Raw genomic sequence first — 24161 nt, forward strand, 5'->3', positions numbered from 1 at the left:
CATGTTTTGATTGGGGAAATAGTAGACCAAATTTTACCTCAGATATATTTATAATCCTATTTTACATGAGAATTGCCCCATAACTGGTTTTTGGATACAGATGACAAAATTATTGACTTATTTTACTGCTTTTGTGTTCTATGAAATCAATAAAAACTCACGTTCAATATTAAAATAATTCAACATTTGAAAATAAGTGACCAGGTACAAAGTAATTCTCCTAATGTAATTGGCTCCTTCTGTTCTCAGATCAGAAAGAGACTCTAACAGCACTATGTCAGTTCTCACTGCTAAGATTGCTGTATTTCACACCTGCTTTGTTTATTATAATTTAAGTGAGAAGCAAAGGTGTATTTTACTTTTTATAGATAATATGGAGCTTTGTTACATGGAGAATTTAACCTGATCATAATTTATAACTTCCTGAAACATATAGTATATCAAATAGCATTGTCAGCATTTATATTATTACAGACAATACAGGTTTTGTTAGCTATTGAAGATTATTTTTTATTTAAACCGATTTTCTTATATAAAAAAGGATTTTTTCTGTATTTTATTCACTTCCTTTCTTTTTTTAAAAACTTTCAGTACATTCAGAGTTCAATAAAAATGAATTAACCATTAACCATTGGACTTTGAAAATAAAATTTCTTTTTCCTTGCTCTTCTTTTGTTACTTTTTCCCATCATTTTTGAGTTGAGTCCCTGCTTTTAAAATGTGTCCTTTCTATTGAAGACAATACCTGTGATTATTCTTCTTGACATTTTAAAAGTAAAGAATAATAGTATTCTTTATGCTTCAAATTAGAGCCATGACTCCCCAACATTTTTTCTCTTGAATCTTCTGTAGTTTTTTTTTCATACTTTCTTATATATCTCAACTCCTTTCTTCCTAAATTCTTTACAATATGTCTTTTGCTGAATTGCTGAACTGATTCTGTTTTCTTGAAGTTCATTCCTAACATCTTGTTAGTTAAATATAAAGATTTCCATAAATACTGTTTTTATGATCCTGAGTTTTTATTTAATATATCTGCAAATCTAATTTTTCTTGGGCATTTCAGTACTTTATTTTACCAATTCCTTTTTAATATGTGATGTATTAATCACCTTTCTCATGAAGTATTGGTTTCTTTATACTAGGAACAACCAGAATATTGCTGCTGATTTCGTTCTTTTTTTTTTTTTTAATTTCTAGTTTCTTTTCTGTTAGGTAGACAACTTGCAAATTTACAGCATACTTCTAGTTACATTGGAAAGAATATTAAAGCATTCCTTCTTATTTTCTCTTAGCCTGAATTAGGTTAGATTTTCCCACCAAATTTTTTCTTGGTTCTTATTCTCTTATATTTCTATTCTTAGATTTAAAAAAAATATATTTAATGCAGAAATCCGTTAAAAGGTTTTTCAGGCAAAAGATGGTAACCTCCACTAAGAAAGAAAACAACAGCTTCAAGATGTTTTTTTTTTATTTTTATTTCATTTAAGTTTATTGATTTCTTTTGAGAGAGAGAGAGAGAAAGAAAGAGAAAGAGAAAGAAATAGTGTGCAAGCAGGGGAGGGAGGGAGGGCGAGAGACAGACAAAGAGAGAGAGAGAGAGGGAGGGAAAGAGGGAGAGAGAGAGTATCCCAGGATCCACACTGTTAGTGTGAGCCCAGTGTGGGGCTTGGACTCAGAAACCACGAGATCATGACCTGAGCGGAAATCAGGTGTCAGGGACACTTCACCAATGGAGAAGTGAGCAAAAATAAGAAGCAAAAAATACTTTTCCCAGTCTATATTGCCTTGGGTGTAATGAATTTTTTTTGTATGCTTATCTTCTCTCATCCAACAAATTACTAGCTCTTCAGAATAGGATAAATTTTATATGTGCTATATATTTTCCTTAAATTTCTAAGAACAAGAGAGATTTTTTTAAATAAATATGTGTTTTCTTATCAAATTTTTGTTAACCAAACCACAAAATATTTTGTGGAAATTATATCAGATTCCAGAATAGAATATTGTGTATTCTTTAGAAAAAAAAATTATTTTTCAATTCAATTTACATCCTTTTTTATGGAAGGAGATTATGGATGTAATCCACAGTTTTACAAACACAAAGCTGCATAAATGTGGTGATCTCCTGTTGGTGCACTGTGCCCACTACTGAAACCTTAATTCTTATCTACCCCTAAATGATCTCTTGGAGATCTTCCTTTACCACCTCAGATCTGATAACTGTGGCATTTATATTTCCAGCTACTGTCTTTCCTACTGTCCTGTTCTGTTTCATCAGATATCACCAAGTCACCTTAAAATGAGTTGGCTGAAATGCACTCTTTCCCTTGTCTTTCATTTATCCTTTGTCCTGTCAGTGGTTCCAGTTTTCTTCTGGTTCAGGGCTCACAACCTGAACTTACCTTTGACTTCCCAGTTCTTTGCTGGCCCCTTTCCCCATGTCCTAATTTTTTCTACACAATATCTTCCGGACACAGTCCTCCTTCTCCGATTGGTAGCATTTGTACCACCATCCCAGCCAGGAGTTAAAGATATTGTAATGATGATGGCAGTCCTCTCTCTGGCCTCTTTGTTGTCATCTTCTGTTTCTTTAGTTAGTAAGAAGAAGATTGAAACTTGAAGGGATGAGGTATTTTTCTTGAAAAGAGAGAGGGAAATCCAAATCTGGAAGATGAAAATTAATGGAAAGAGGTCAGAAGTATAGTGAAGAATAAGAAGTGAAAGAAAGAAGAATGAAGTAATGATAAGCAGATGGCTACCTTGGGGAATAATGGTAAATAAAGGTGAAGAGATCAAGGGAATGAAGCTGGTTTATAATTTGGTGATCCACTTCTTTATTTTAGTACAATGACACTTTTACGTATCAGTCTCTATTCATGATTTTAAGTAACTCTCAATTATTTACAGAAAGAAGGTTCAATTCTTCAGTCTCCTATTTAGAGCCTTCTTCATTTTCATTTATTTCCTATCTCCAACCTAATCTTTCATTATCCTCCAATGTGGGTTTCCATTCCAAGCACCATATTATCGTTTTCATCATTAGTAATGGTAGTAAATAAATAGTGACCAAGAATGTATAAAGTACTTTCACATGTATCGCTTCATTTTACCATCTCTTTCATATACTCTGCTCATTATCATCTGTGACCTTTCAGGATGACAAATTCTTCTTCATGATTTCCTGCTAGTTTATGAAATTCCATATTGGATTATTCACTACAGTTTTTTTTTTATTTTCTCAAAAAGGAAATAATAATTTAATAAACTAAGTGAAATCTGAAAAGTAGAGGCACTTGGAGAAGTTATCAAGATCCAGAGTTCAAATAGAAATAATTTGAATATTTACACTTTGATTTTTTATTGGAAAACTGCTTTATTATAGTCAAGTGTAATCAACTGTAAATATTCATCAACTGTATTCTCAACAGAAAATGACTATATTAAATACAATAATTTGAAAAGCCTTTGGGAATTTTTAACCAAGTAGTCAAGGTAACAGTCACTGTTCAGAGTAAACAAGAAATGTTTTGGGAGCACATGGTTGGCTCAGTTAGTGGAGCCTGCAGATGTTGATCTCAGGGTTGTGAGTTCAAGCTCCATTCTGGGTATAGAAATTACTTAAAAATAAAATGTTTTTAAAAATTCAAAAAAAATGTATATTTTCAATCACCTTTCATTTTATGAAATCTTTCAAACATATTGAGAATAACATATTCACAGCTAATATTTTAGGATACTGAAATGTTTTCAGTTTTTTTCAGGTTGTTTATGATATAAATCATTTTGTAAAGTTGATGAAACATTAGATCACTCTGAAGCCCTCTGTTCATCCATTCTTTCATCCCCTGAGAACACTACTTATGTGAAATGGGGTACCTGCTCTGTCATAGTTTGTGTTCTTAAACAACATGTAATATATTTCTTTTTATTTATAACAGATGGATTAAAATATAATTTATATACCATAAAATTCATTCTTTTAAAGTGCACAATTCTGTGGTTGGTAGTATATTCACACAGTAGTGTAACCATTACCACTATGGAATTTAGAATAAAATATTCTAAATATTTTAATCCCTCCTTTAAACAAACCCCATATGTATTTAAAATCACTCTCACTCAAACCCTACTTCACCCCTGGCAACCTCAAAATCTGTTTTCTGTCTCTATAGATTTGCCTAGTCTGGACATTTCATACCAGTGGAATAATACACCATGTGGTCTTTTGTGCCTGGCTTCTTTCATGTGGCATAATGTTTTCAGGGTTCATTCATGTTTTACCATACATTACATTTACTTTTGTTGCTGAATAATATATTTATGGTATTAATATACCATTTTGTTTTTCCATTTATCAGGATATGAGCATTTGAATTGTTTTTATTCTTTGATTATATGAATACTATGAATATTCATAGTTTTTGTGCAGACATGCATTTTCATTTCTCCTGTGTATAGAACTAAGAGTGGAATTGTTGGGTCATATGGTAGGTCATTGTTTAACATTTTGAGCAACTGCCAAAGTGTTTTCCAAAGTGACTGCCTCATTTTAGAACTGCCAGGAGTGCATGAGGGCTCCAATTTCTACACAATCTTGCCATCAGTCAATATTGTCCATCTTTGTTATTATAGTCATCCTAGGGGGTGTGAAGGGGTATTTTGCTGTGCTTGTTTTGTGTTTCCCTGATGACTAATGGTGTTGAGCATCTTTTCATGTGCCTTTTGATCATTTTTATAGGCTTTTGAGTGAAATGCCTATTCAGAGTCTTTGCCTAATCTAAGGTCACTAAGTATCCCTCTATTAGTTGTATCATTTTAGATCTTATATTTAGGTCTATAATCCATTTTAATTTTTCTAAATGGTGTGAGGTTCCAACTTCATTCTTTGGAATGTGGAAATCCAGCTCCCCCAGCACATCTTGTTGAAAGGTCCATTCTTCCATTGAACAGTTCTCTGGAGATTGGGATTTTGGGGGAGCTTCAAACCCATCTTTCCCCTCTGGGAACTTCTGGACTGTTTGTTTTTAAATCTACTATGAAACTAAGGAAAGGGGGATGGGATTGGTACATTTTGAAACACCACATAATTTGCAATTTGTACTGATATTCAGCAGTTTTTCTTTTTAAAAAAATTGTTTTAATGTTTATTTTGAGAGAGAAAGATCATGAGCGGGTGGGGGGCAGAGAGAAAGGGAGACACAGAATCTGAAGCAGTCTCCAGGCTCTAAGCTGTCAGCACAGAGCCCAACATGAGGCTCGAACTCATGAACAGTGAAATCATGACCTGAGCAAAGTCAGATGCTTAACCAACTGAGCCACCCAGGTGGCCCAGCAGTTTTTCTTAAATAAACACCCATTGGATTGTTATTAGATTTTGGTTAATTTCTAGAGTTCAGAAAAAAGATGATTTTAACCATTTTTCCAGTGTTTTCACTGTTTTTATGAAGGAGAGGATTTGGGGATCCTTACATTACCATTCAGGAACTGATTCTCTATTTCATTAATTTAAATTGTTCATGTTTTTTAATCTATTCATTTGTTCCCATCATATCTGTATTTCAGAATTCTTTATTGAGGTCTTATTGGGCAAGAAATTGTTCAGTAATTTTTTTAGTGTTAAAACATATGAAGAGCTTAGCAGTCTTTATAATTGATTTTTAACTTAATTCCATTGTGCTCAGAGTGGGTGTCCGTTATTAGGTTGATTGTTTGCTATTTCTTGAGACTTACTTTAGAGACTAGTATATGACCGTTTTGTTGCATTCCATGTATGCTTAAAGATAATATGTCTTCTGTTTTGATGTACAGCTTTCTATACATTTCTGGTAGAGTGAGCTTTTTGTTTATTTTGTTGTTTAAATCATCTGTGTTATTATTTTTCATATCGGTTTTTGTGTAGGAATTGTGGTTAAATATATCACAATATGATTATGGATTTATCAATTTCTCTATTTGATTTTGTTTTATATGTATTTTAGCCTATATTATTCCTTAAAGTGTATTTTGGTTAATATTAATATTGCTTCATTAATAATGAAATTAATAATTCAAGACTCTTTACAAATGAAACTTTAGATCGTGTATCACCAAAAGTACTCTTTTATTTTAAAAATCAAGACAACAAGGGTCGCCTGGGTGGCTCAGTTGGTTAAGCATCTGATTCTTGTTTTGGCTCAGGTCATGATCTCATGGTTTGTGAGTTGAAGCCCCATGTCAGGCTCTGTGCTGATGTGCAGAGCCTGCTTGGGATTCTCTTTCTCCCTCTCTCTCTCTCTGCCTCTCCCCTGCTTGTGGGCTTTAGTGCTTTTCTTTATTTGTAGCAGAGGCAAGTGGAGAATCCAGGTCTTCTGTTGTAGAATTCCTTTATAAATTCAGTTGTAACAAATAAGTCAGTAATTTTGGGTTCAGGAGAATGTATTTTCTCAAATAGAGCATGAAAATAAGAGCAGTTAATGATCTCTTAAATATGGCCATAGTGGAAATACCAGTTCTTTTGAAGGGAAGAAACACAGTACCTAGTATTTGTCTACTGAAATTCTTTGCTTAATGTACATGTCATGGCCAAACAATTTTTATTTATTTGTGAGTGTTTCTAAAAAGTAGGAAGTATTAATTCCATCTATTACTAGTTTGAATTTTTATTATTAAAAATCTTAGTAGAAAATCTATGTGCTAAAAATTTATATCAAAACAAAATGAAGTGATAGTTTTCTCCCCACTTCTGAACCCCAGTCTCCAATTTCCATGGCAGAGGTAACAGCATTCCCTCATTAAGACAACAAGATATATTCTATGCTTCACCTTCATGTAGGTCTAGAAAAATATTTTTTTTAATTTAAATGGTAGCATCGATTTTGCATTGTTTATATCTTCCTGTTTCAAATTACAAAATATTTGGAATTATTCAGTAGCTGTACATCTATATCAATCACATTAATTTATGTGGCCCCATTATCTTATAGTATATGACTGTACCATAAGTTATTTTTGCAGCTATCTATTGGTAAACATTTCTGTTGTTTCTAGTATTTTGCTACTACAAATAATATTGGAGAGCATTTCCTTAGCCATCTGCCATTTTTAAATAGGCAAAACTATATCTTTAGAGTAATTCCTTACAAACAGACTTAGTTGGTCAAGGTGTGTGTGTGTGTGTGTGTGTGTGTGTGTGTGTGTATGTACATGCATATAGATGTATCTCTTGTGCTGGCTGTTGCCTAGTGGCTCTCTATATGGTTATAACAAGTTATACTTCCATTGTCAATACATCAGAATGTCTTTTGCCTACATTTTAATCAATATAGGGTCTTCACCAACATTTTAATGATTTAAAATTCATTTATCATTTTATGAGAGAAATTAGTTTAAAATTTAAAAGTTGTTCAGATTTTCCTTTCTCTGAATTATCTGTTTAATACATTTTGTCTCTTATTTATTTGAGTATTTTATAATCAATAAATGGGAGCTCATATGTCTTAAAGAATTTAGTCATTTTTTATATTGCATATGTTCAGTGAGGTTTGTCATTTGTCTTTTGACTTTTTTACATTATTTTTCTCCTACAATTTTTAATGTATATTAAACACCATTCTTGGGGCGCCTGGGTGGCTCAGTCGGTTAAGCGGCCGACTTCGGCTCAGGTCACAATCTCACGGTCCGTGAGTTCGAGCCCCGTGTCGGGCTCTGGGCTGATGGCTCAGAACCTGGAGCCTGCTTCAGATTCTGTGTCTCCCTCTCTCTCTGGCCCTCCCCCCGTCCATGCTCTGTCTCTCTCTGTCTCAAAAATAAATAAAAACATTAAAAAAATTTTAATAAACACCATTCTTTTCTTTATTTCTTCTATGATTTTTGCCAAATGCACAAAGGCCATTTTCATTCGAGAGTTCTAAAAATAATTATTCTATGTTTACTTCCAAGGCTTTCATAGTGCCATTTATTATATCAAAATTATTAAGCTATCTAGATATTTTTGTATTAAATCAAAATCTTCCAACTTCATTTCTTCTCCAGGTACCCTAAAACTACCATATTTCTCAGCTCTAAAGTTAGATATGGGTCAGTACCAAAATATTTTTTATTGATATAATAATATATCTTAATATTTGTTGAAGTTAATCATTATTATATATTTACCCTAGAGTTGTCCTGGTGTATCACACTTTTTTAATGTAAACTTTAGAAGTATCTAGTATTATTTTTACAGAAAAGTATTTTCATTTTTTTTTCATCACAGGAAATTTATAAATTAATTCAGGCAGAAGCAAGATCTTTGGGACATTTTTTTTTGTTTGTTTCCTTTTGTTTCTATCTAATAATACTGTATGCCTTTCCATTTTTTGAAGTTTTTATTTCTTTCATTAGTGTTTTAAAATTTCTTCATATAATATTTATATATTTCTTAATAATTCCATTCCTAGATTCCTTATCTTTTTAAATATTTTTTTTCTGTTTATTCATTTTTTTGAGAGAGAAACAGAGCATGAGTGGGGGAGGTACAGAGAGAGAGAGAGAGAGAGATACAGAATCTGAATCAGGCTCCAGGCTCTGAGCTGTCAGCACAGAGCCTCACACGGGGCTCAAACCCATGAATCTCAAGATCATGACCTGAGCTGAAGTGAGACACTCAACCAAATGAGCCACCCAGGCACTCCTCCTTATCTTTTTTCATTATTACTGCCAGTGTGCATTTGTTCTTTTTTTTTTTTTCCTATTTTGTCTTCTCAGTAGCTGTAGGAAGGTTAGCGATTTTTGTCTAAAAATATGTAATCAGTTCTTCCCCACCCTTTGCCTCTGGCATCCGCTGTTCTATCTCTATTGTTTCACCTTTTCCAAAATGTCATTGAAATGGAATGATATTGTCTATAGACTTTTGAACCTGGCTCCTTTCACTTCATGTATTGCATGCCTGTTTGATTCTCCATTCAGACCTTCTTCATGAATCTTTATGGTGTCAATGGGTTCAGAAAAGTTTCTGAGGCCAGAGTGTTATTCTCATCCTTTTTTTCCCAAAAAGTGATTATGGGATCTGCCCTTTAGTTACGCTACCTCCTTTGAAAATTGTGCTCTGCCAGCATTATATATATATGTATGTATATATGTATATATATATATACACACACACACACATATATATATACGTATATATATATATACACACATATATACACACACATTATACATGTATGTGTATATATATATACACACACATGCACACACACACACACACACACACACACACAGCTATAGGCATCATCTCTCAGAAACTGTCCATACTTTGAATGTATTCAGCATTCTTCTAATGTTGTGGTGTTTTGGTAACATGCCTTCCAGTGTTAGTGAAGGTGGAACTTGCATTTCTTTTTCTTTTTCTTTTTTTTTTTTTGATTTTTCTAGTGTGATTTTCTAAGGAAGAGGCAGCACATCATTGCTTTGCAATTTTGAAACTCCATGTCCTTTAAAAGCTATTAAATATAAATGTCTCTAGCAAGTGGCTGCTGCGCCTCTAATTTACTACTTGACTAAAGGCAAACTATAAGCCAAAGGATGGGGAAGCTCTTCAGAGCTGAAATATCACTAGCTTCAGCACATGCTAAGAAATATCCAACTGTTTTTGCATATTATCATTCCAACCTTTTGTCTTACACAATATTTCTTTTGCTTATTCCTTTGAGTAATCTTTGAAATATAATATTACAATAAAGATTTATTAAGATATTGAGCATCTGCACTTTTAATGATCAATTATCCTGATAAGTCAGTATGGTATATATTTTATAAATTAAAAAGTATTGAGGATCAGAGTGTTTAAGTAAACTTCTCAAACTTACACAGTGAGTCAGTAAACAGCTCTGTTTTCAACCCTTATTTTTTGACTCCAAATCTATTTTTTTTCAGCTACTTCACACTTACCTCCACATTTGCATTCACTGTGATGATTATGAGCTTTTTAAAAAAATTCATATACATTATTTAATTGGATTCTGATAACAGTGTAAGTTAAATTGGAAGGAGGTTGTCATTAACTCCATTCTGCAGGTAAAGACAATTTCTGAAAAAAAATAAAGACTTTTTTAAGGCGAGCAGTTATTTCATAGCCAGAGCAGATTCATACAAGGGATCCTGATCCAAAATTAGGTATTCTCCCTTTCAAATAACTGTACATCCAAAAGAACCATTTTATTTATTTAGAAAATTCTAAATTCTGGATTTAAAATTTTGTGAGCATTTGTTCTATCGGGAGCTCTTTGGCACTAGTTATTTAATATATGTTTGATATTTTTATCAGTTGGCTACTATCACAGTAATGTTTTGCAAGAAACACCATAATACTGTGCAATAAATAACCATGATACCTATAAGATCACAACAATATACGTAATTACTGCTCACAAGTTCTCAGGCTACTGACTGGTTTTTGTGGTCTTGAACGGGCTTGCTTATACTATGCAGTCAGCTGCAGGTTAAAGTAGGTGGCTCTGTGGATCATGGCAGGGCTCTCTCCCATGCTAGCCATCAGCCAGTTTCTTAAGATGGAGTCTGTTCCACTTGTATTCATTCAAAACACATTCATTTAATGTTCTAGGTAGAGCTTACTAAAAAAATAGATTGATGTCCAGTGGAAAAAATTGGCCAGTGAATTCCCTAAACCAAGGACATGACAGCCAGCCTCGGTTAGCTCTGTTCTAAATCTAAGACCTGGTATGTATCATGTCTTCCCTGGTGCTAGGTATTAGGGACATCATAATGAACAAGGCAAACAAGATCCTTGTTTCAATAAAGCATTTAAACCAGTGAAGAAGGTAGATGAAAAACAAATAAATAGTGATTTTAAATATACTTCAAAGAGAATTAATAGGCTATGGAGATATAAAATAATAAAAAAATGGCCTTTATTGGGCACCTGGATGGGACAGTCAGTTAAGCTTCTGACTCTTGGTTTTCAGCTCAAGTCATGATCTCGTGGTTCCTGACTTTGAGCCCCACATTGGTCTCTGTGCTCACAGCACTTGCTGGGAATTCTCTCTCTCCCTCTCTCTGCCCTTCCCCTGCTCATTCGTGTGTGTGTGTGTGTGTGTGTGTGTGTGTGTGTGCGCGCGCACGCGCTCTCTCCTTTTCTCTCTCTCTAAAAATAAATAAATATAATTTTTCTAATGGTCTTTACTAGGAAATTGATCAGGATACACCTCTCTGAGGAATGAAAATTAATAAGAACAGTAAACCTGGTTGCAGTGGACAAAAACCCAGCCCAAACTGAGTGAATAGTTACCGGCATTGGATTATATATCCAAAGCATGGGAAATATATAGGGAGTATGAAGGGAGGAACTTGTCTTAGGGAGAATTCCAACTGTGGACTTGAACATCCTTAGGACACAGTATCACCACAGGTCATTGTTGCTTCGTTCTTTGTGGCTCTTTTCTGTTTTAAAACAATATCACAAGTACACTTACACAAACTACAAGGGTATAGACACTGGCAATACTAGAGTTAGCGATCTGTGACCTTGAAAGAAAAGACACTCTTCACCCTCAGCTTGAAATCTTTTCTAGAAGTTTATAGACTCATTAGCCTAATTTAGATTTCACATCCGCCTCTTAAGCCAGATGATTACAGTAGCTTACATTCAGAGGATGTGCCTAGACTTAAATTAGGAAAACATATTGCCCTAAAGGAAAGCCCAAAGGAATTGTATTAAATGGAAATGGGGGCAAATCTTTGTAAGCCTGGGTCCCTCACTCAAAATATGTATTTATAAAGCAAAATTCATGTCTAACTCATATTAGTATGCCCAGTAGTAATTATATAGGACTTGATACATTTCCAAAAGGATAGCATAATTTTAGTACATTTCAGACTGTGGAGGAAGCCATCATCTCTCCTCTTATGGAGAATACTCCCTAACTATACATAAGCATGTAACTCTTACAGAATCCTCTTTTATTGGATATATTTCCTTTGTGGATCTGTAGGCATGTGATGGGCTAAGAGTAGCAGAACTAGTTTTGCCAACTCTTAGCACTTCCTATGTTGATGTTTCTGAGGTTTGGACTGTCACCTGAAGCTCCACTAAAATGGAAAACCCTTATTTTTGTCTTGAAATTACAATAATTCTTATATTCATTAATCAGAATCAGGTGTATGGAAATCTAAGGAATAAAAACGTATTTATACTTTATTTTATTGAATACGTGTAAACCTAAATTTTTCAAGTTTCTTTTAAATGTTGGATTAAAAGAAATTACTCCTTTAATAACAGAGAATTATATAATAAATTATGGTTTTAAATAATTGGATTTGATCTCAGGTATTTTATTCTACTTATGAAAGCATATAAATATTTTTATAAGTCTATTAAAAATAAATTTATTTTCAGATCCTTTTGAAGCATTCATCATCTTTTCTATTCGCCATGAGATCAGAAGAATTGATCTGCATAAAAGAGACTACAGTCTACTTGTTCCTGGGTTGAGAAACACAATAGCGCTTGATTTTCACTTCAATCAAAGTTTACTGTATTGGACAGATGTTGTAGAAGACAGAATATATCGGGGCAAACTTTCTGAAAGTGGAGGTAATTTTTTAGTGAGAATTCCAAAACAATATTCTGTAATCTGAAGGGATTTTGATTAATCTTTGCACGTTGGTTCTCTATCTCCTGCCTCATGTATGTAAAACTATAGATGTCAAGTACATGTGTGAAAATATGTTGAGGGAGGGGAATAAATGGCAAAAGCCTGTGCTATGCATACCATTTTCAAATTATGAGCTTTTCCATGGGCATTGGTGAAAAAATTTGCTTATAAGAAATAACTACTGCCTTCCACACACTAGTAGATACATTTTGAGAGTTGAAATGTTTTGTTTTATTTTTTAAAAAGTTTTATTTTATTTTATTTATTTAAATATTTTATTTTATTTTACTGTCAGCAAGATTTAAACAAGCACTAAATTGGTACAAAGACCGCTAATATGAACTAAATGTTTTTTTGTTTTTGAACGTTTATTTATTTTTGGGACAGAGAGAGACAGAGCATGAACGGGGGAGGGGCAGAGAGAGAGGGAGACACAGAATCGGAAACAGGCTCCAGGCTCCGAGCCATCAGGCCAGAGCCCGACGCGGGGCTCGAACTCACGGACCGCGAGATCGTGACCTGGCTGAAGTCGGACGCCCAACCGACTGCGCCACCCAGGCGCCCCAAGAACTAAATGTTTTTGTCATAATTTGACTTATCTATTTTGGCTAATGTAGGCTTAAGTAGCGAGGCTATAAGATAAATATATGTAATAATCTTTTTGAAAATGTTGGATCTGTGTAGCATTCCAAACCCCAGGTGTTTCTATCAAAATATAAATTTCTCCTTAAATCACCTTTACAATTTTGGAAAAATGCTAATAACACAATATAATTATCATATGTGAATTTATGTCCTGTCACATATTTCAAGAGACTGATTTCAAGTGATGGATTTAGATCTTTGGGCTTAGATTGTTAACTGTTAAAAAAAATTAAAATATATAACAAAAACACCAGCAATGTCATAAACTATGAAGAGTTGTCCTATTAGAAAAAGTGTTTTTTTTTAAATTTTTTTTTCAACGTTTATTTATTTTTGGGACAGAGAGAGACAGAGCATGAACGGGGGAGGGTCAGAGAGAGAGGGAGACACAGAATTGGAAACAGGCTCCAGGCTCTGAGCCATCAGCCCAGAGCCTGATGCGGGGCTCGAACTCACGGACCGCGAGATCGTGACCTGGCTGAAGTCGGACGCTTAACCGACTGCGCCACCCAGGCGCCCCGAAAAAGTGTTTTTTTTTTAAATAATTACTTTAATTACAAAAGAAATTTAGAAGTGAGTAAGTAAGGATATTGGTGGGCATTATCAAATTGCTTATTTGTATTTAGACCTCACTAATGTCTTCTTCTGTTATTTGTAAACATGCTATGTCTTGTAAGTCTTTTGGGCCAGGGAGGAGTGGGGAGTATGATTTGGGACTTATCTTTGTTAAGGGTAAGTGCAGTAAAAGCTCTTATCTATCATGCTTCAGAAGAAGGTGGGTGCTGACAAGCTATACTGCATATTGCCCTAGGTAGACTCGATCCTCTTTATTCTACGCCTAAAGATCCATGCTGAAACTAAATTGTAATGATATTAACTAGAGCATCATTATTCCCCAAACCCGTGTTCTATTTCAAAAATCAGAAACAAGAAATAACTTTTTGAACCCTAAACATTGTTGTTCACCTCAGAGTTTTTTAAAAATTCTTTTTCACTGCCACTGAAAAGACTTAAGAAATTAAAATTTTCTGGTAGGAAAGTTCAGTAATTCTAAATTTGGAGGCTTCTTAGTTTCCTTTGTGCCTTATAACACATTTGCACTATATCTTTCAAACTCAATAAAATACTTTAAAACTCTGTGCTGCTCATACACTGGTCTTTTCCTTTGTCCTTAACATGTTCCTTGAATGGGTACAAGAGTTAATTTCCTTTTTTTTTTTTTTTTTTTTTTTTTTTGTAGGGGTCAGCGCAGTGGAAGTAGTGGTGGAGCATGGCTTGGCTACCCCAGAAGGGCTGACAGTCGACTGGATAGCGGGCAACATATACTGGATAGACAGCAATCTGGACCAAATCGAAGTGGCCAAGCTAGATGGTTCCCTACGCACTACACTAATAGCCGGAGCCATGGAACATCCCAGAGCCATTGCTTTGGACCCAAGATATGGGTAAAGAAGTTTGCCTTTCACAGATTGACTTTGACATAAAAAATAATCTTTTAAATTAATATTGAATTCAATTATCGCATAAATTATTAGATTGCTTATTTTGTGCATGTACATATATGTATATGTATATAATTGTATATATACGAGTTTAAGTTTATTAGCACAAGTGTGGCTATAAGATTGTTTACATAGGTACTTTTAGAGGATAGAAATATCTTTTTTCTAAATATGAGCGTTAGGCCCTATTGGAAAGTGTTGCAACTCATTTTTGAAGCAGTAATTTAATGAATTTCTCTTTGCCCTGCCAAAGAGGTGCCATAATTGTTTCTAATGGTTGCAGACCACAGGGCCAGTCTCTGGTTCAAACAGTCACAGATGTTTATCACATCACCTCTTAAGTATTTTGTAAGTACTTGGAGTCACTTTAAAAGAAAATTCGCATAGACTTGAAGGAGTCTAGTAATGAGACACTGACTATTGGTGTGTTTGAAAGACAAGGCACATGATTCTCAAAAACAAGGTAAAATGTTGAGTAACTCAGGTTATTGTCTCTAGTGTTCCCCTGTGTGTGCCTCTGTGAAAGAGCAGAAGAGAGACAATGGATTTGGAGCCAGAAAACGAGGATTCCAGTTGCTACTCAGTCACTTATTATCTGGGGAACCTACTCTATTAACTTCCCTTAAATTTTAGTTTTTTTTTCTTTTGTAAGTCAGGGATATTATCTTTATCATTTGGTTGTTTTTGAGGAGATGATAAATATGTGTAAGATAGTATGTAACTGGTATAGGTAAGAATACTATTTATTTATGATTTATTTATTTTTATTTATTTGTTATTACTATTTGTTATCTATTCAATTATTTATTACCTTGGTAATTATTTTGTAAATCCAAAATTATCTTCAAGGCTAAAGGTTAATAGATTGAAATTTTTATTTTTGTCTCTGTATCTTTAAATAATACAAAGTCCAAGCAGCGCCAGTGAAGAAGGGGAGTCAGCCAGGAGGGAGTTTGATGAAATGTAGAGGAGAGAAAAGGGAGCCTGTGTTAAAGTCAGCTTCCTGGCCACACTTTCTGGCGTGTTCTCTGGTTTCTGCCCAGGAGTCAGAAATCAGTAGATTAGGAAGTCTGTTCTCCTTTTCCTCAATTCACACACAGAAATTAAAGGGGCAAAGCACCTTCCCTAGAGCAGCGTTCCAAACTGGCAACCTTTATTGATGTGTTTTCTTTACCTTCTACAGTGTTTTAAATTTATTTTAATTACTTGCCCCAATTTAAAACATTGAGACATTTTGTATACAATCCTAGATTTCTTGCTTCTTTTGAAAGAACACCGAGATCTGGCAAGGAGCAAAGCAGTAGGTATATCTTTTAGCTTAGAGATGGGCTCTCTCATTGTTTACAGTTTACACTTTGCCTATTTCATTCATTTGCTTCTTGTAATAACAGTTTACCAGGAAGAGATATGTTATGCTTAATGAGAAATTCCTTTTCAAAACAGACTATTCCTGAGATTGCAGGTAATCGCTGGTCCTGACCTTTTACTTCCCATAAAAGTTCATCATCAACATGGGTTTTATCCTCAATATAACAACTACCGGTGTGAAATTCTCACCTATTAGACCTATCTAACTTGTACCAGCATCTTGTAAACAGGAAAAACTTTCTGTATATGGGAAAGTGATATTTTGGAGAAAGCTCTAGTTTTAGCTATAGTTTCCAATATGAAAGGAAAACTATGAGTGAGTGCTCCCAAATTACAAATGGCACACACAGAGAAAAAACAAAACAAAAAGGATAAAACAAGTGTATCAAAGTTTTGAAAATAGTCTGACCAAACAAAGCAGTAGATCTGGGAGTTGAAACTTTCTTTTGAACTGACATTGCTTAGGATAAAATTATTTATCTCAGTTTGGGGAATATCCTACCTGAGAGGAGAAAAAAAATAGAAACACAACATGCCACCCACAAATACTATAAGTGAAAATGTATCCAGGTACTATTCCAGTGATAAAAGATCTTCAGAAGTAATATATCCTCTAAGTTGAAAATACAGAAAGCTAGCCTCTGAATAGGAAAAACCTGATAATGCTTCTGAGAAAGTTGATGCCTTCCGTTACTAATTGCTACTATGAAAGTATAAAGCTGCTTAATTTTTTTTGAAACATGAGAGAAGAAACAATGCTTGTAAAATAATTTTTGATATAAATAATTAAAATTCATGGGGCCCCCTGGGTGGCTCAGGCTTTTGAGCATCTGACTTTGGCTTAGGTCATGATCTCACAGCTCATGAGTTCAAGCCCTGCATCGGGCTCTGTGCTGACAGCTCAGAGCCTGGAGTCTGCTTCGGATTCTGTGTTTCCCTCTCTCTCTGCTCCTCCCCTGTTCATGTTCTGTCTCTGTCTCTCAAAAATGAATAAATGTTAAGAATGTTTTTTCAAATAATTAAAGTTCAGATGGAAGTACTAATTCGTTCAACTCTAGGAAGTAATTGAAAGGTTGACAAGTATCGGGATATGATAGGATTTTTATTGCAAAAAATTATCTTAATGGATTGATACATTTAAGATATGAGGTTCACATAAATACCCTTAAAAACAGCTGTAGCAATTACATTTAAAAATGCAGTGCAAAGTTAAAATATTTTTACGTTTGTCATAGTTTGGTAAAAAATTTATAGTTATTTTTAAACATTGGACATTTCATAAGGTAGGCTGAGAGCATACTAAAAATACATGTGAGCATGTGTGCTCGTGCACACACGCACACACACAGACACACACACACACACACACACACACACACTGAACTGCAAAACTAAGCACAAGGAAAGCAACTTTGAAAAATAATTTCAGTGAAACTTAGATTCCTGCCTTAGTGCTATCTATTCAAATAGAAACATAAAATTTCTCCCTGATTCTCAAATAATTCATGAATACATAAAGAAGCTAGGAATCAAAATTGATAGGAGCTCCAAAGGCACTTAAACTTTTTTGAAAAATTTTATTTAGGGTAAATCTACTAGATAATTTTTTTTAGAAACATGGTTTCTGTAAATACTATTATCTTTCCTACTGCATCATAAGCTCTCTAATAATGGCAAGCAAAGTTGCTTCCATTTCTATGAAATCCTTCACTGCTCTTGGTATATATAATTGTGCTGAATAAATGCTTGTTACATAAAGTAATGCATGTAGGGGTGCTTGGGTGGCTCAGTTGGTTATGCATCTGGCTTCGGCTCAGGTCATGATCTCATGGTTTGTGTGTTCGAGACCCGCGTCGGGCTCTGTGCTGACAGTTCAGAGCCTGGAGCCTACTTCTGATTCTGTCTCACTCTCTCTCTTGCCCCTCCCCTGCTCCCGCTCTGTCTCTCTCTGTCTCTCAAAAATAAAATATACAAAAATTAAACAAAATAATGCATCCAAATGCATAGGCTTTTTGTTGACATGTAACTTAGAAAACTCAAGGATACACTTTCAAGAGTGAATTATATACAAAAAGAAAAGACAGCTAATGGATACTACTATGAACTTTTTTTACAATAACAAATGAATTAAAAAGCTTAACAACCAGCCACTTTGCTCCCTCAGCCCAGCTGAGGTAAAACCGAAGCAGTGACAAGAAGAAACAGGTTATAACATCAGCCCAATAAAACATGTTTACATCATGTGAGTTTCCTTCTGCTATGAAGGTCCTTTGTGACCTTTTCCTACAGATGCCAAAAAACAAATGTTTTTAATCAACTATTTTGCTTCCTCGGCATAAAATCCACAGGCCTTCGTTTTACACCATAAAACATATTTGCCATCATGCCACATTCCTTTAATATTCTGGGTTTTGACCCAATATCCCAAGTGACAAGTTATTCCAAGATGGTAAATGGGAGTCTTAGGGAGGAGTCATTTTTCTCTCATTCCATTTTAAAGGAATACACTTATTGCTAAGGTGACCTGAAAGAGTATATGAATCTCCTCTAAACAACAAGCTTAGTATTAGGGAGTAAGAAGCACTAGGGAGTTCAGAATCTATAGGGCACTCACTTCAGTTCTTGAACTTTCATTGCCTTTGTACTGATGCAGCTGCCTGGTGTCTTCCTGCTCCATTGCTGGTATTTAAATTTCATTTGTCATAATAACTGGATGCTGCTATAACAATTGCAATTTGTAAAAGCAGATATAATAATTATGAAGATTAGTGAAACATCTAAAGAAAATTTTAATTTCATCTGGGACTGTTCCTAAATTAAACTAATAAAGATGTTGTTGCTTTTAGAAGACCTAAAGATTATAGATAAGTAACCTCTTTTTTGGCCAAGATCATTTATTTTCACCTTCTGCAGCTTGACCTGATAGATGATAATGGCCCTTTCATGCCTGTAATGATACAAGTTGTTCATGGTCCATTGACCCAATTTAATCCTGATACAGACTAACCCGTGAATGCAGGAACTGTAGAATCAGTAGACTGTAGTCTCTTTTTTAAAAAGCAATTGTGGCTGAATATTTCCATACATCCTGTAAGAAGACATATTCAGTCTTTTTATATTTCAAAAAATAATGCAATCATTGAAATGCTAATACATTTTAACCACAAAAAGGAAGTAATAAGGGGAAAATGATTCTTTTAAAATACCATATTGGAAAGTATACAAAAGAGTGCCTAGAATTTTATGAAACAATGATCCTTGAAATCAACTTTTAAATGGATTGTAAACTGACTTGTGGTAAAGTTAAAAACACTTTTAGGGGAACTAATTCTAGAACATGTTATTTTATAAAAAGAGTTGAAAATTTCCCCACTTGAATTGATGAAAGATCAGGACCATAGTCCTAACCAGAAACAGTTTAATGCTGCTATGTTTAGTGAAGAAATGAAGGAATCGCTTATTTTAGAATTTCTCAAACTATCTCAAGCCATACCTTTTTGGTCCAGTGGACCATATCTGAGAGTTTACAGTGCCTACTTCTGGTAAATATATACACGTAGAGAGAATGCAGAATTGTAGGGTTACTGATATGTGTGTTGGAATTTCCACAACTACATGTGACAGAACTAGGTAGAAAGTTACAAGAGAGACCTCAATTCTCCGTTTGTTATTCAGGCAAAAGACAATGCTTCAGAAGTTGTTGGGTCATCAATCCAGACTGTGAATTACAGTTTTGCCTAGATCTGGTGGTGACTTATCCACAGATACTCAGACTAGCTATGATTCTCAAAATCATCGTTTGTTTTCAGTGATTATTTTTCCTAATCTTTTTCAAACTTGAAAACCTCTCTTATCTACCTTGTTTGCCAAGATACCACCATAAATTTGATTGATGCTATGTTGCTCTTGTTTCTATTTTAAATCTTCTTTTTTTAGTCCTAAGTATAAAGGGAAGCTGACAAATAACAATCTGCTGTCAGTGAAAAGATGTGTGCATCTAAAATTAAATTTGTAGTGAGACACATAATTCATTTCATTCATTCTTTTAAAGACATTTAGCTACTTAACTGAGTAGCCTACCAGCTTTATATTGATCAATCTCTGTTCCATTTGCTCTTTATGGCAACATATTGTATATTTATAAGCAATATGTGTATGTGTATATACATATTGATATTTCCAGGTAATTGGGCTTTTTCCTCATATAAAACAATCTACTCTTTAAAAATTAGTCTTTTCAGGGGCACCTGGTTGGCTCAGTCCGTTAAACATCTGATTCTTGGTTTTGGCTCAGGTCATGATCTCATGGTTTGTGAGTTCGACCCCCTCATCAGGCTCTGTGCTAACAGTGCAAACCTGCTTGGGATTTTCTCTTCCCTCTCTCTCTCTGCTCCTACCCCATTTGCCCCTTCTGTCTTTCTCAAAAAATAAATACATAAGCTTAAGTTTTTTTTTTTAAATTAGTCTTTTCAGAAAAAAATATATTTCTAGCTATAAGATTTTATAAAGGTCCTCTGGTATTTTTGATATTTAAAATCACTTATGAATTTAATTTTGAGTTGTTTATACTTTAAAAAATATTTTAATGTTTATTTATTTTGATAGAGAACAAGTTGGGGAGGAACAGAGGGAGAGAAAGAGAGAGAGAGAGAATCCCAAGCAGGCTGTCAGTGCAGAGCCCTACAAGGGGATCAGTCTCACTGACCATGACCTGAGCCGAAATCGAGAGTCAGACACTGAACCGACTGAACCATCCAGGCACCCTGTGTTCTTAACACTTTTAAACTTTATAATATAAATTTTCAAATACACAAAATAGAAGGAATTATATAATAAAATTCCTCATTTCCATTACCCAGCTTCAACAAGTATTAGTACACTGTCCCTGATATATTAGTTTTATCCTTTCTCAGCAGTTTACTTAATTTACTTGAATATTGGTGATTAAGCAATGAATAATTTGGATTTTGTCTTTATGGATATAATCCCAGGGGCATGAAACTCCTAAAGCTGCCTGTGAAACTAATTTTTTTCTTTTTTACATAAACTCAGTTTTTGACAGACATTCTTTGAGATAAACCCAATCCTATGACCTACTACTCCTTTGAATCTTTTTCTCATTGCTTTGACTTAAGCTTACGTTATAAAACTAATCCACCTTCACATTCATGCTGATATGACATTTAAACATTGACATTAGTATTAATTCTTGTTCTCTGTCCTTCTTTGTGTCTGTCTCTCTCCATTTCGTTAACAGTTTGGAAATACTTTGAGTTTTTTTCATTTAAAAAAATCATCTCAACGACTACGTGTGTGTGGCATGCTTTTGCAAACACAAATCTTTTCTGTGGGCTGACCAGTTTCCGTCCATTTCCTCATCAAATGCTCCTGACACTGTGTACAGTTACAGTTTTTATTTACAGATGAGAAAATGGAGTCTGAGGTTAAAGATGCTGGAATAAGTGACAGATACCAGTCTCAATCCCAAGTTTGTCTCAGACCAAAAATATATTGACATAATCATTTAATAACATTTTGTGGATGCCCAGTGCTTAAGAGTTGTATTCTGCTACTCTTATCAAGAACATCTACATCTTCCTTCTCTGTTCACCATAGGTTTTAACATATGTACTTACTAAATTTATTATATAATGTATTGAATCATCTTTTCCTTTTGTATTTGACATTCCTCTGTCCCCAAACAGACTATATACGTTTCAAAAATTGAAGTCATGACAAATAGTTTATATCACTCCATATTTCCTTATATAAACATATTTTTCTTAAAAGATAGGGTAAATTGGATTTTGAATTTTTTTCCAGAGGATTATTTCATTTTCTGAGGTAATCTACCAAATTAATATACATAAGGATCATTCAAAATATGGAAGAATAAAAAGTAGCAAAACTATATATAATTATAATGAAGAATAAAGGTATTTTTACCAGTAGCTTTACCATTTTTCACCTAAATGGTGTCAGAGCTTATGAGAGGAAAATTTGCTAGGTTGTCACTATTTCTCCAGTCCTTTGAGTTCTGCCTTCCCAAATCGCCATGCTATTCATTGGGTTCTATGACCAAAGTAGAGAAGGCAACTGCCATTTACTGATTAACAACCATGCTCTTACTCTTGTACCAGATGTTTTCCCTTTGTTATTTTATTTAGTGATGTGACATTAAAGAATTAGATGTTAAAAGCATGAGAACAGAAGTTACACTGTCCAGTTTCTCATCTCCCTCTGCCACTCACCAGCTCTATAACCCTGGTCACGTAATTAAACTTCTCTAACTCATTCTCCCATCTCAAACATAAATAACATTAGTCATGGCCTCATGATTGATTAAAGGAGATCATCTATAAAGCACTGAAAGTAGTATTTAGCATATAGTAAGCACTTAAAAACTACAGCCAGTTGTAATGATTGTGGTATTATTGTGTAACTATACAATACATACTATAGAAACATGCATTAGCAGTTTAAACCACTGTCAACTGAACTCCTGTTTCAGAATCTGTGTCTCCCTCTCTCTCTGACCCTCCCCCGTTCATGCTCTGTCTCTCTCTGTCTCAAAAATAAATAAACGTTAAAAAAAATTAAAATAAAATAAAATAAAAAGGGGCGCCTGGGTGGCTCAGTCGGTTAAGCGGCCAACTTCGGCTCAGGTCACGATCTCGTGGTCCATGAGTTTGAGCCCCGCATCGGGCTCTGTGCTGACAGCTCAGAGCCTGGAGCCTGTTTCAGAATCTGTGTCTCCCTCTCTCTCTGACCCTCCCCCGTTCATGCTCTGTCTCTCTCTGTCTCAAAAATAAATAAACGTTAAAAAAAAAATTAAACCACTGTCAACTGAACGTAAGCTGTCTATCGCCTAATAGCCTTAGAAATCAAATGCATGACATAAGGTACTTAATGCCCATTGTGGGGAAGAACTGTTAGTGCACCATGAATTTGTAGAGTCTCAAATAGTATTTGGTTTTAAAAGAAGTAACAATTTTTAACATATAAAGCTGGTATTTTCACAACTGCTTTGTTTGTGTTTGTTAAATTATGATTTCCTCTGTTTTCCCTCTGTTTCCTGTCATATGATCTATGTCATTGCTATGAATGTGAAGGTTATCTCCATACTGATGACTTCCAAATTCATAACTTCAGCCCTGCCTTCTTCCCTGAACTTCACCCTGGCATACCACAGTTTCATGAATACCTCCATATTGATATTGTGAAATCATAAGATAAAAAAATTAGTAAGATAAAAAAAAGTAAACTTTTGATTGCTCTTCACATTCATTCACACTCATTTCCCAAATCTTAGAATTGGATCCTCTTCCATTTTCCCATTTTTTTATGGATTCCCTGCACACCCTCTTCCTTACCCTTACTCTGACTTCGCTGACACAAGAAACACAGTCACTTATGATCTGTTCTCTACTTCGTTCCCTATATTCAGTCATCAGCTAGCCCTGGAAGTTCTACCTCCAAAATGTACCATTAATCCATTCACTTCTCTTTCCTGCCACTCCCATACTCCAAACCACCATCATCTTTGCCTGGTCCTTTAAAATAACCACCTGATGTGCCCATACTCTTGCCTCACTATCACCCACTTATAAATGGTACCATGTTTCTCCCCTGCTTAAATATGCTTCTTATTCCCTTAAAATAAAATCCCAAATAATTGCCTTAGCCAGAAAGACCCTTTAAGTTGCCCTCTTCAAATCTACCTTCTTGCTTTTTCCTCCTTACTCACTATCTTGATATTATTTCTGTTCTTCAGATCACCCACTTTCTTTTCCCTGTTCAGGCTTTTATTTATTTTGCTTGTCATGTTCTTTATATTGTTCTTTTTATCTTTTAGAGTCAGTGTAAATACAGCCTTCTCAAAGTGTTTTTTTTTTATTTTTTTCCTGATCATCTTCTTTAAGTAGATCACTTACCTGCTATTCTCTTCCATAATAAAAGTTTTCCTCAGCATATTTCAGAATCTGTAATTATATATTCATGTGTTTATTTG

General features: G+C 34.4%; 1 protein-coding gene across 1 annotated transcript in view; it reads left to right on the forward strand.

Annotated features, from left to right (window-relative positions):
• Window positions 1-24161, forward strand: part of LRP1B (LDL receptor related protein 1B) — a 1918909-nt gene that overhangs the window by 1250354 nt on the left and 644394 nt on the right. Inside the window, exons 24-25 of the mRNA XM_047084146.1 lie at window positions 12377-12574; window positions 14521-14725. Of these exons, the coding sequence (XP_046940102.1) occupies window positions 12377-12574; window positions 14521-14725 (403 nt within the window). The remainder of the gene's footprint in view (window positions 1-12376; window positions 12575-14520; window positions 14726-24161) is intronic.

Source organism: Lynx rufus, unplaced genomic scaffold (assembly GCF_022079265.1).
Source record: "Lynx rufus isolate CCGP_SWC_20201006 ecotype Redwood Valley unplaced genomic scaffold, mLynRuf1.p SCAF_2, whole genome shotgun sequence".
Taxonomy (NCBI): Eukaryota; Metazoa; Chordata; class Mammalia; order Carnivora; family Felidae; genus Lynx; species Lynx rufus.